The 13,562-nt window shown below is 40.8% G+C and overlaps 1 protein-coding gene across 1 annotated transcript; it reads right to left on the reverse strand.

Annotated features, from left to right (window-relative positions):
- Positions 1–280: 280 nt before the first annotated feature.
- On the reverse strand, positions 281–13,135 carry LOC110974385 (uncharacterized). The gene is made up of 2 exons (XM_087140312.1): positions 10,445–13,135; positions 281–1,859 (listed from the first exon to the last, which is right to left on the reverse strand). The coding sequence occupies exons 1-2, from the start codon at positions 11,025–11,027 to the stop codon at positions 1,579–1,581; spliced, it is 864 nt and encodes a 287-aa protein (XP_086996438.1). The 5' UTR covers positions 11,028–13,135; the 3' UTR covers positions 281–1,578.
- Positions 13,136–13,562: the final 427 nt, after the last annotated feature.

Raw genomic sequence — 13,562 nt, forward strand, 5'->3', positions numbered from 1 at the left:
TCATACCGAGCTCTGGAGACTTGAACTCATACTGCAGGGCTTTTGTTAATAGATTTGAGGATTGTGAAAGTTGCGATATTTTCATTTTCTCTGCACCGAGAACTTTGGAACAAAAATTGCTTTCAATCTGAAGTGTCACAGCTCTAAGCGCGGCTCTGTCCCAGACGTCTGAGGACGCCCGCTATGGTCCTGACCTTACGGTGTCTTTCAAGCTAAACAACAAGGTGTGGGGAATTTTCATTCAGTGTCATCGTGCAACACCACTTAATTTCGACTGGTTTTACGAGAAAATTACCTAAAAGCAACACTGCCAAGTCTGAAGTAAACGTTGGAGTTTTTATTTACTAAAGCAAGACAGGAGGCCTCTTTTCTTGTTCATGGAAAAATATCATGGACTTGTGAAATGGCTAAGGACTATTCGAATATTTTTCAAAACACGTGTGACTTCAAAAGGTTCAGTCAGCGTATATGATTATGTTGATAAGTTAAAATGTTTGACAAAATATTAGACAATTGCTGGACTCAGAGTCGTTTACTTGCATGCATAGGACCGTTATATATGATAATATCTGGTAATATTTTTAGACTCTCGGAATTGAAGAAGAATCTGCAGTTCTGTCAAGATACTGCAAATGTGACAGTGGGAGAGATCACATGCAGGGGTCACGTCATGGGTCACTTGATATAAAACCTCGGTTTGATTGTTGGCAACAGTCCAAGCCATTATTATGACAGACTGGTTTAGACTTGTGTCAGTTATCAAAAATTAATGCAAAGTTTAGGATTTGTACCTTCACACTCCTAAACATCAACACTTTTCATTCATGGAGCTCACTTTCATTACTCAATTAAGAGTCAACTTCAAGTGAATAAATTTAGAAACCGCTGATTGCTATGGTAAAATCTTTGGTCGAGTTAATCTGACCCAGATTACGTTTTATTTGACGTGCCAGGGGTTACCCATCTATCCTATACCAAACCACGCCGTACCTAACCTACACAGTAAAACACTTAGCAGCTTTGGTTTGCAATCCCGTTGGTTTAAAAACCACAAGTCTGATCAAGTAGCTCACAACTACTGCATAAATTCGTCCAAATAAATTCACCATCAGTTGTGGAATCCAATTGTACTCATCTTTCATTTCCCAATCTTTATAACGTGTACCAAATCTTGAATAACTTGGTTTTAAACGCCATACTGATAGATTAAATACTTTCACGGTTATTATTGTTGGTCTATGCCATTTATATATCGGCACTTTTATGCAATTCCTGCTTGATTTCCTTTTTATATTCCGGCAAGAAATAAATAGGTACGCAAGCGCCGATGAAACGCACACGTACGGGTTGCTACGGAACACATCATAGATAGTCTCGTATTATTATTATAAGAGGTTAGAATGCAAACACTGTACCCTCTTAAGGGACGAACCGCCTAGAGAGTAGACTGGCTCATTCAGAATGAGCACGAAATGATGCTCGTGGGAAGAACATAAGAACAAGCCATCAGAAAGCGACTGAGAAGTGGTTTCAGACAGGACGCCACGTGACACATGACCTCATTCTGACGTCATTTCCTTAATCGTTTTTCCTCTCGGCTTTCCCGGACCCCTTGCTTTTCTCCTTCTCGTTCACCTTCTTCTGTTTCATCCGGCGGTTCTGAAACCAGATCTTGACCTGGCGCTCGGTCAAGCTGAGGGACTGGGCTAGTCTAGCTCTCCTGTCCCTGGTCAGGTATTGGTGAGCCTGGAACTCCTTCTCCAGCTCGAAAATGGTCATCTTGGAGTAGGGGCGACGCTTGGTGCGCCTGGGGAGGGCGGCTAGCGTGAACATCCAGCCGGGTGGCGGGCCTTCCGTTCCTACACGGTGAAAAGTACGACACGAGAAATAATGAGCACTTACCAGGGGGAGGGAAACGCGGCAATGCAGATTAATCACCTGCCTCTGACTGCACGCTAAAGTCATTGATTACACAACGGCGTAAACTACGCTTGTGATAAAACATTTCATTTTTTTACATTTGTACCGAGCGTGTAGTTGGGACCGCCAGGTTTTGCAGACCCTTTTTTCAAGAATCTTAAAATTAAACAATGCTGTAACTAAAATTGGACAAAACACCGTGCCGGAAACTGAGTGAAAAAACTGAGTTGCTCTTTCGTTGGTTATTTGTTGCAAGGGAAATGGTATACAGTAGGCCTATGTTTTCAAATTTATTCAACAGTAAATGTATGAAGTTGACAGGATTAAACGAAGCTTAAATGGACAAAAATGTTGTATACCAACATATGCTCAATGCAAAATACTGTAGCTACAATAAAAATCTCTGAGAAATGAACCTTGAGCGGTTCTTGGTACGGGTGTATTGAAAGGCAAACTAATTCTCACATTAAAAAGTACATGTACAATCACTTAAACCTTTTTCGTGGAAAGGCAAATGTCTTTGAACTCTTTACATTCCTGTTCTTAGAAATATTTTGGACCTTTTTAATCCGCTTGTCTTCGCACTGATATCAATCTAGATCAAGGAAACAGCTCAACTGAGACATTCTGCGATTGAGAACACCCTGTGAAATTCACAGCAATCGACCACCCGTCATTTTGCTGTCAACCGGGTACCTCGTTAAGTGGGATCGCCCAAGCACGAGCAACTCGACTGATGCATTTACGACGACGCCGTGGAAATGCCCAATTTCCATTTTCCACCTAAAAAATCTCCCCGAAGTACCCCCACCCCCAAGAAGACCCTTAGTTGACCCCTTAAGTTGGACGGACAGATCACAGACAACCGGATGGTTTTAAGGAGTGATTCTTGCAACGCTAGCTTTTTTCAGAGCATGTCCGGTACGGACATACAGTTGTTTCAGATGACACAAGCTTGGCTCGTGGATGTTCGCTGTCGTTGTAACACTTTTTATGTATCCTGTGCCAACAAGTTTGATGTCTGCTGATCCTTCTGCGCAGAAGCTCTCGAAAATAGCCCGGCTTCAAGCGACTTGCCATATCCCCACTCGCACAACCGATCAAAATTTACCCCTGAGCAACAGCTCTCTGGAAAAAATAAAGTCTTTTCCACCCCCCCCCATAAAGATGGAGATTGATTTTGTTCCCTAAACATCAGATGGCCCGAATGAGGGCGTCCAAGTACTTTCGGAATTGTCCTCTTCATTATTCCACAATCGAAACAGATCTTGGCCTTTGGAACCAACCCTCACATGTCCATTGTCACTACAAGTCTTCAACATTAAATTGTGTACTCTACGTCTCTTTGGTTTCTTTTGTCAATGGAAGTATACTCTGGCGAAATTGAGTTTCCTTGAAAGATTAAAAAAAATGCGCATCTTTGACGATAGAGACAAATTGTTGTTCTTGACGGATTTAATTTTTACAGAGGTTTGTGAAACGTATTTTGGAGTAACTCCTTTAGAATGTAATCCTCCAGAAACAAATTGGTATCAGGTTAGGATGAGAAGATGGAGTGTCTCACATAGGGTCGACCCAAAAGAATTTAAGCCAAGACATTTAAAAGTATCAATGTCCTGGAGTAGTAATTACTCAATAATTTCATCAGTTGTCCCGATGCAAGATTTTATCGCTTTTGTGCTGGCTGTTTCTTCCAAGCAAAGTCCATATTAAGACGAAGACTGACACTCTTTTCGACTTGCAGGCTGAGCTTGTTCCGTCATGTGCACTTAAGATGTCAATGATAACGAGACATATCCTTCACTGATGACAACTCTCACCAACAGCTGAAGATAATAGGTCAAAGATACCATAGATGGCGTCCTTCTGACAAACAGTGGTTTGGGAAAGTTTGGTAGGATGCCAGGACGCTGCATTTAAAGTATCGCCACGGCCTTCTCAAGCCTCCGGCCCGCTAGACGTCCATGCCTCTTTTCTCTGCCACGCCAGGAATTTAACGAGGACCCCAAAATTGTTTTATGTGACTTGAAATTTGGCCGAAACTATTCACTGCTCTCATCCAGAAAAGGAAACATTCGGTTAATATTGATCCTATGCCGAGATTATCTGTTTCAAATCAAAATGATTTCAAATAAATGGTTCAACTCGGTTTCCATTTGTTGTTGTGTTTCAAGTTTTACATTTTGTTGACTGTTTTTGTTCTTTGAAACATTCAGTCCTGTGGTTTAAACTTTCGTTACATCCCTGTTCAAATACTTTCTATTTTTGATGGCGAAGAAGGGAAAATCCTCTTCGAAATACACAGATTATTATGAAAGAAACTGGCATTTTATAGTTCAGTTGTTTCTGTAAATCGCCTTTAATTTCGATGTAAAGAGAGGCACTCCAACAGTCTATTGTTAATGCCAAGGATATACCTTCAATTTTCCATTTTCTGTCTCTCTACTGGGCCAGGATGCACACGGAAATATTTTCAGCTGTCCGTCAAATTATTCAACCCCCCATGCCAATTCTTCGAACGGCTCAGTAACTGGTTTCTAAATTGTAATAAATCACTGTTTTGTGTTTATTAATAGACACCGAATAACGACAGGAACGAAACAACATTACATAACCCAATTTACATGAACGTGCCGTTTAGGTTGTTTGGTGGTGCAAGTCCTTGGGAACAGTTGCCGACGATCGACCTGCAAACACGCGGGAACAACTGAAAAGCTGGGGGGACGATCGCATCATAGCAACGAGATTGGAATAAACACCTTGGCGCTCCTTGGGGATCTCTTTTTTTGTTCATATACCATGCAGAAGTATTCATTGTATTATTATGATAAACATGTTTTTTATGGATTGTGGGAATTTCTGAAACTAAGGTTATGGATTTCATTAAGACTATAGTAACTTCAAACGTATTTGCTTGAACGGATTTGTATGCGTTCGAAGTATGAAATCGAAATTTATCACTTGGAAATTGGAAATGAATGAATCTGAAAATAGCTGTGAATTCAAATAAGATTCAAGGCTAATAAAAACGTCTTGGAAATATATTTCCATTGAAACAATTCAAACCTCAAGGAAAGATTCTTCTTACACCAAATGACACCAAATTCAAAAAGATATGGAGATTTAAAATGAATGCTTTCAAGTATACTTTTATCAAATTTGTTTTTCTTCCCCCAAAAAGTTTTACGAACTGGTTCGGTTCACCTCGGTTTATTTGTTTCTAGACGGTTCTTTCTGACAAACAGCGATTTCGTTAAAATCAGAATAATCGGTTAAACAAATGCCCAAAACGGCCTGAGGACAAATACAGCAACCAATGTACTTTAATAGTGGTCTAGAAAATAAGTCTACCTAGTTTCCGATTACTGTTCTTCAGGCATGTATATTTCTCTCTGTTGTTTTAAGAAATGCTTTTAAAATCATTTCATCTCTTCTTTTTTTTCGTAAATCTTGATGAGCCTGTTTGTGTCCACGTTGTTGTGCACTAGCGAACCCACGCGCCAAGTTCATCTGTAGGTCAGCCCAAAGGTCGTATTCCAAGTAATATTATAGACATGGATGTAATAAGACCGGTCATATTATCACTGTTCTGATTTCTTTTCCAGACAAACGGCTATCACCAGACGACGTCAGTGGGCCGTTTAGTTCAGCGCACTCTAACACTTGACAGTGACAGTCACGTAAAGGCAAGTTTAAAAAGCCATTCGAAGCCATTTGCCCAAGTTTCAGCAACGAAATTTTCGCAAAAATGAGCGGTATGAGCAACTTTTATTATTACTGTCCTCAGAATGTTTACGTCAAAGTAGGCACTTATAAAGCAACGATAGAATAATGACCACGATTGTGAAATTTTAACCAGTTTTTCTTTGGTGTTCTGAACTCACATGGCTATAATTTTCAGTAGTTGCACAGATTTTTCATTTTAACTCCCAAAAAGCCGGTTTGTTTCGGGCAATGTCACATCTGATCTTTATGAAATTTGTTATGTGCAAATAAAGACATTCACTATAAGTTCATATGCGAATTTTTAGATCAGTTTGTCACAAGTTTTGTTGTTATGATGACCATATTCTTGATTTGACGGTCTCACGAGAGTCAGCCAGGTCCCATTTGAACATGTCACTGGCAACAGTTAACATCTTTTGCTTGATCTGTCTCTTAAAGAAATTGGCAGGGACTAAGTCCCATTGTCATTGAAATGGCGTCAACATGATACTAAGACATGAGTGCTTAATTGGTTGAAGGTGCGATCGACACAGAAATGTATCGTGAAGACCTCGGAGAAAATTTCGGGGCGGATCCACCCATCTTTTTCCATCAGCCTCGACATTTTGAATGTGGAAGGTCCTATGTTAATATTATTCGTCTGTAAGTAGAAAGGTAGCATTGAACAAGTGCAATGATTAAGTAGAATTGAACTTACGCCTGTCTAAAACAATCATTCAAATTACACATAAAGTCATTGGTGTAACTATACGGGGAAACAGGTCCTGCCGCCGACTGAAGTACGTGTCCCTGTAGCCCCCCCCCCCATGATCTCGAAACGTACACAACCGAGATACAAGCCAAATTTAATTTTCTTTCAGTGCCTTGACACGATATTCCACCTCCAGGTTTCCCCCCCCCCCGAAATTCCACCCTAGTTACTGGTACGCCACAGTATGAAATCCCTCAATAAGAAACGTTCAGTGCGCGTGACAAGAAGGCGACATGTGCTAAACCAATTCACTTGCCACGACGGTTGCTGGAAGAATGGGCAATTTCACAAGGACGTTGAGTTCCATTAAAACGTCACTCGATTTTTGAGTTACTAGCCCTGTAGTTATATAATAATCATCACGGACAATGTAAATTGTCGATATTGTATTTCAGAAACATTACATTGGCATAATGTGTCATTTTTATAATCTATAAAAACAATACCACTGCACCGTCACAACGGTCTGGCATGAACACTAGGAGCCGGGAGTCACTTTTCACTCCGTGCAAGTTGTAACCTCCGGCTGGATCAAATTATTGCTTTAAATCTCATTGTAATGAACAGTTAGAAAAATGAATGTATTAGTTTCCATTGTACCTGAATCGGTACGGAATGTAGGCTCTATATTTGGCCCATCTGCATTGCCAGAATTGGTGATTCTTTCAAGGATAATTCATATTTATTCAAATTTTCTAACTTACTCAAATATTCTGGTAGCTGTATTCCTCGGGAGAGGGGCATGTTTTAAAAACTTTTTATTGCGCCTGTTTTGTTTCATTGTCTTTTGATATGTAAGAGTAAAAGATGAAAAACATCACCGAAAGTTGGTGCAGTTTCTAGAAAACATATATTCGGAAATACTGCCGATTTGTTCCCCTAGATAAAAGATGACAATACTTGGAATATCGTGATGACAAGTTGGTTTACTTTTATGTCATTAGATTGTATTCCTGAAACTATAAGCTTCCAAAGTCATTTTTATCACTTGTGTTGCAACGCTAAGTACATCATGATTTCAGCCCCTTTAACTTTTCACCACAACCCTTCGTATTTGTTGGTACAAAGATCTTCTCATCAGATGGCGTGAGTTCAAAGGCTGTTTGTATTATGGTGTAAACAGAAGGCTCTTAAAAAATAAACCAACAAACACAAAACAATGAATAAACAAACATGTCAAAATCTAAATCAACCAAAAACATATCACTAAAAAGTCCTCGAACCGAAAAGGTCGGCATGCACTGGAATTTTACCATTACACAATACATCAGGGTACACATTTTCTGATTAGCAATTAGTATTAGTAATTAGATGTTGCCACAAGCTTTGTGTTTGGTCAAGAATTCAGAAAACGGCTCCTCAGGAGTTTCTTCTGCAACATGTTGAAGTTAGTACTGTGCTAGACCAAAATGTGTGAGCAGTCATAAATGAGATTGAAAGGAAAGTGGTCGATAGGGGAATTATAAATCTCTCTCTGTAAAGTTGAAATGAGGAAGTGCTCAAGTTAAACAAGAGTAAATATAAACCCAATGAATGTAAATAATAACTCTTGACTGCCTTTTTCCAGTTGTCAATCTTTTTCAAAGGCATCGTCAATTTCTGTAAATGTTTGCACTTTGAAGTGTCGGAGTTAAATTATGATCGAGTTACAGTTACAGTTTTGGTCAGTTTTAAAATTTCAAAAGAAAAAAATGTGTAATTGATACCGCACAAGCATGTTAGCGGTCACCTATACTGATATCCTGTTTAGTCTGTTTAGTGAAAATTGAAACATTCTAAGATCTTTCTCAAACTTTTAAATTTGTTTTACAATTTTGGTTTGGGTCGCAAACGCGGCACCATGAAGTTCTTGTTAGACGGAAATAAAAGTATGACATCGAGATTGAACTTTGACCACCTGTCCAATCCCGTTTCCCACTCAGGTTGCCCATAATTATATCATTGGTTTCAACCTTTGGCATTGTTTCTGGTGCTTTGTTACTAATGTATTCCTTCTCGGTTGCTTCCGTTTCGTTTTCTATGCATGGGAGATCCTTCCCTTGGCCAATCTTTCCTGGAGTTTTGTTTAACGCGGAGACCATTTTCGTCAATTGATCTCGGATGCACCACGGAAAAAAGAAGTTGACAAAAATATTGGATGTTAGTATACATGTACTTGAAAACTAGTGTGAAAATACCGCGCTTGTTCATTTTGGATAAACTTTGACGAACCTTCGGCATAAGTGTACGGCGGTGCATTATTTCGGCCAACGTTTTGCAAGAACTTTAGAAATGGGCCTTAGTACGTGCCTGAACAGGAAGGGTGATTATTGTTTGAACTCCGTGAATTGTACCTCAGAAAACATCACAATGACCAGACTATAGCTAAATCAAGTACTATTTGATAATAAGGAAGAGGTGAACAGTCACGAGACCTTGCTTTCCGTTTACAAATTGAGTAAAAATGTTTTCTTAACGTCTGCATGTTGTTATTAGAAGGTTTAATAAAACTAACTTTAAAGAACTCTCACAACTTTAGTTCACTGTGATCTGTGTCTGCCTGTAACAGTTGAACTGGTTGTCGTGTATTTGAATAGCTTTTTTTTTCTTTGAAATCACAGACTGGTAATTAGTATACAAGGACCAAATCAAGCCGTTGTCCTTAAACAAATCTCAAAACTGAATTCATTACTCCCGCAACAAATCCTACCCTGCTGAATCTGCGATAGCTTTAAAATTAGTTCATGCAGTCACACAACACACAAACCACGTCATCCACCCACATTGCTGAGTTTTCTCAAAGACAGAAAATACACCTGTCGCTTTCATCTCTATTTACATATGCATTAGCTATGAACTAACCATGTTTTAGGCCCAGTCCTTAATAGCCTTTATTCTAAATCATCCCAGAAGCCCTGAATCATTCAATGTAGTAAATTGATTCAGTCATCATTTGGGATGGGTTTGTTTTTTCTTGTTCGGCCCCCTTTTTCTTCTTTTTAACTCATATTCTGTAATGCAGCCCCTGATCTCATAGGCTTAACTGGGTGAGCACATTTAGCATCCCTTAGGCCTATTTGAGAGCAAATTGATCACTAGACAGATAACAAAATACGCATATCACGGAGTGGTAACTGGTGTCTCTTTGGGATTGTTGCTTTCCACTCCGTCTGCTAATCCTTTCTGTTCCTGAATAGAATTATAAGTTTAACTATGAAACGATGAAAACATGCAGTGACACGTGAAAAATAGAGCTTTGTTCCATTCAAGACTCATTGTCACTTGTGCTGTTTTCACAAAGCATTTGTCCGAAACTTGCGCGATCAATATACTTTGGTGTGGAAACTTGATGTATAACTTCGCCAGTGCTACAATGACCTTGAATGAGCTTGATTAAACTTTTAAGTAGTGTTTACATCCCTTTCTTGAAGGACAAATGTTTTTACAGCTCAAGCTTGAAAATTACTTTATTTTTCCCTTCAGAAATAGACCTGTTGCAGAATAAGCGATCACGACCGGGAAAACAATTCTTTAAAATGAAGTTGGCAAAATTGATGTGCGTCAGTGCTACTGTTGTATGGGATTTAAACCGGCCACCCCATCGTGGCAAATGAGGTTGAGTGGGCTAGACGTCTTCTGCACTAGTATCGAAGAAGTTGTAGGTTCGAATCCCACTCAGGCAAGCTTGTAATTTCCTTTTTTTTTATACTTGTGGACCGCACTGAGAAGGCACCGAGGATATACGCCGTTGTAGATGCAAAACCATGAAAAATTAACATCTCCTCAAAGTCAAAGCTAAATTAATATCGTTCGTTGCTCTGAGCTGGTATATCTGTTCTTGATTTTAAAGAAGAAAATTTTACCCAGGTATCGAAAACATATTAAAATAATTTGTCTTTAGTGGTGGAAATGGCCTATTTCTGAGATTTAGAAAACGTATTATTCAACCTTCAAGACATCAGTTTCTTTACTCATATATGGAGAAACAGTTCAAAATATTGACTAGTACTGTAATGCATTAGGAAATAATACGAAATAATAACAATTCATGTGTGCATGAATGCTTACCAGAGATACCAAAGGGATAGCCCGTAGGATTAGCACAGCTTGGATAGTTGAGACACGAGAGATGCTGTTGTGTTGCCTGGTGATTGCTCGCTGCAGCGCCATACATGACAGCTGCTGCAGTCGCACCGCCCATGGAGCCTGAATACCTCATAGGCCCCCCAAAGTCCATCCGATGATGACCCGCTTCGTGTCCCGCCGACAGCTCCATGCTGTTAAAGGAGAGCGCTGACGCCGACCGGTAACTTTTGTACTGTTCGTCGTAGGTGGACGGCGCCGAAGCAGCCCCCGGCTGGACGAACCGACAGTCGGCGCGAGTGTTGACGTAGGCGAAGCCTCCTGGCCCTGGGGCCGGCGGATGGTGGAGGTGGGAGGTTGGGGTCGACGGCCCGCGGTCCACCGCCGGCCCTGGTACCTGCATGAACCCGCTGCCGGCAGCTGCCCGAGTGGTGGAGTAGCTGGCTGAGCCGGTTGGCGTGGCCAGTGCGCACGGTTTGCCGCCGAATGCCTGCGGGCCGTTCTCCATGGCTAAATCGCTTGATGGTGTCGTCCTCGTCGAAGAGTTGCAAAATAGATCATAAAACATGTGGAAAGAAGCGAGCTGTAGAAGCAAGTGAGTAAAGGCCAACCGAACAAGGACTTAACCTCGAAGTTGTGGAAGTTGGGCACGTCTTTCGGGGCACACAACTTACATGAGATTAAATAAGACTCGAACTCAAATGTCAAAAAACACTGCTGGTTCATTAACTGGTCAAGACTATTTTTTGTTCTTTTTTACTCAAATCAGGTCATACTTAGCTCCATTTAACACGGGCTAATGGTCCCTAGGTTTCAACGCTAGGTTGTCCGGCAGTAGTCTTTGGCAACCAAGCATATTGTCAAGGTGTCGACGAGCGGTTAACGGCCATCGTTTTGCGCAACTTTATAGTCTTGTGGACGGACACAAAGTGCAAACGACACCGTGCCCCGTAAACGGCGCAGCCTGAGCTGCGACACGGACATCACCTGCCTCATTTACATATTGAAATGAGCAAAGGACTCGATATGGTTCACTTTTACTTACAAGCCGGTAAAACTCCGATTGGACCCGTCAGACTAACTGTATAACTTAGCTGTTCTACCACTGTTGCCGAATCTAAACCTCAATAATTTGACTGTATTTTAGACATCGAGATAGTATGCGTCCACTTCTAGGATATTTCAGCCCACCGAATCATTGAATCAAAAATACAAAGAAGCGCTGTAGGCTAATGCCGCAAGAAACAGCTTTAGTCTTGGAGTTGGAGTAATTTAAAGTAAATCAGGCTGAGAAAAATTACTTGCATCACGGTTTCGGATTTCATGTTAAATCTTTGGAGCAATAAGTGGTTTTCAATTTTAAACCTCAGTTGACAGCACTCACGACAAGGCTGACCCCTGTTAACATGCAATCCACTCTCCATTGGAGAAGTTTAGCGGTGGTATAGTTATTCATGTCCAAATAAATTGAGCTCCAATGAGAAATATGAGCTTTACAAAGAGTCATTTTTTCACGTTCTAAGAACGGAAAATGCGACTAAGTAGGTGTATTCAAACCACTAACAAGACAAGAGTGCACGTTGGGGGAATGGCCGCAAAAATCGCCCTCTTAACCGAAACGATGGCGCAATATTATGGCTCGTATACCACGGGCAAGCGGGCTCATTGCCGTGTTTACGACGGGTCCCTGTGACACTCAACACGGTAGTGTTTCAGCCGGGCACCGCCACATGCCTCTCGTAAAAAGGGCCAGTCGCTATACAGAATAGATTGAAACCCCGTGTTAGCACCACTCGCTTTCATATTTTGCTTTGCTCTCAATGCTTTGAGAAGTGTTTATTCTTCAATTTAGTGTTATTTTACAGTGCTTGGGATACTGTATACTCGGTGGAAATGAATGGGACTTGGCCGATGATCCACTGATATTGGAAACAGCAAAGTGACGACTTTCATGATTCGTGTTTGCCTACTGGTGCTGAGGAAAAAGGTAAGGAGATTTTGAGGCAATAAATGGCAAGTGGAGGGCCAGACACCGACAAAGGGAAACTTCAAAGGTTCCATATTTTATCAAATATGGCTAGGCTGCATTTGCTATCAAAGGCAACTTTACCCAACACTTTTCATCATTAATGTCATATTCAACATCATTCTAAATTATGGTGCTTGAATTAAGACAAGAGCGCAGATTTTCCTGTTTTTGGGGGGTGGGGGGACTGGGATGTTTTCTCAAGTTTCCAGCCCTCTGCCTCTGCAATGTTAAAAAAAAACAATGTGACTTGGCGAGCTGAGGCATAAAGTAGGGTATAAATCGAGCAGAGCTAAGCCGAGTGGGGGGCGGGGCGGAGAAGAAGTAGGAAGGGCCGAAATGAACAGTAAACATCAGAGCAACCTGCGCAAAGCCGAGGAGAACATCCCAGAGAAGGGATATAGAAGGGAAAAAAATTATACAAGGAAAGTACTGCAAACGGCAGGATAGGGCAGACCCGAACAGAACGAAACGACATGTAATGGTACGGAACGGGGTCCAATATAGCTTTGATTACCCTATTAACCAAAGAATCTCTGTTTAGAATAGCTAAAAAAAATCTAGGCTGGCGACTACATGTAGTGCATTTTCACTGGTGAGTAAGAAAGTTCAGCTTCTGTGCATTCATGCACCCCGAAATTAAGGATTCTGTGCTTTTAGCCAAGGAGGATAATCCTGAGCATAGAGTTGCGTGGTCAAGAAAGCTATGACATCAACCTTGGTACAGCAGAGTCAATCAGCAAAGCAGACACAGGAAAAAAGAAAAGATCGAAACAGCAAAGGATGGTGCTGTTCATGTTTAGATTAATTCTTTGTGGATTTCAAACATTCAGAACCCTCTTCGTGAATGACCAAACACTTCATTAGTAACTTATCTGTGACTACCATTAAAGGGGCCTTGACCCATTATGTAAATATGTCATGGCTGATATTTGAGAATGAACCACCTGACGCCTTCATGCACAGAAAGATGAGAATGCACTTCAGTACAAATTTACTAATCCATTTAAATAACAAGGTCATCAATAAAAAGAGATTAATTTGAAAGTGGTGTGCCTAGATAGAAATTTAAGCGGC

Source organism: Acanthaster planci, linkage group LG08 (assembly GCF_054643075.1).
Source record: "Acanthaster planci isolate LZ-2023a linkage group LG08, COTS_SCS, whole genome shotgun sequence".
In the NCBI taxonomy this organism is placed as follows: Eukaryota; Metazoa; Echinodermata; class Asteroidea; order Valvatida; family Acanthasteridae; genus Acanthaster; species Acanthaster planci.

Excerpts from the sequence above, each read along its gene's own strand:
- LOC110974385 (XM_087140312.1), bottom strand. The coding sequence starts at position 11,027 with ATGTTTTATGATCTATTTTGCAACTCTTCGACGAGGACGACACCATCA. Across the intron at positions 1,860-10,444 it reads CTATCCCTTTGGTATCTCTG|GAACGGAAGGCCCGCCACCC; the intron begins GTAAGCATTCAT and ends TTCACCGTGTAG.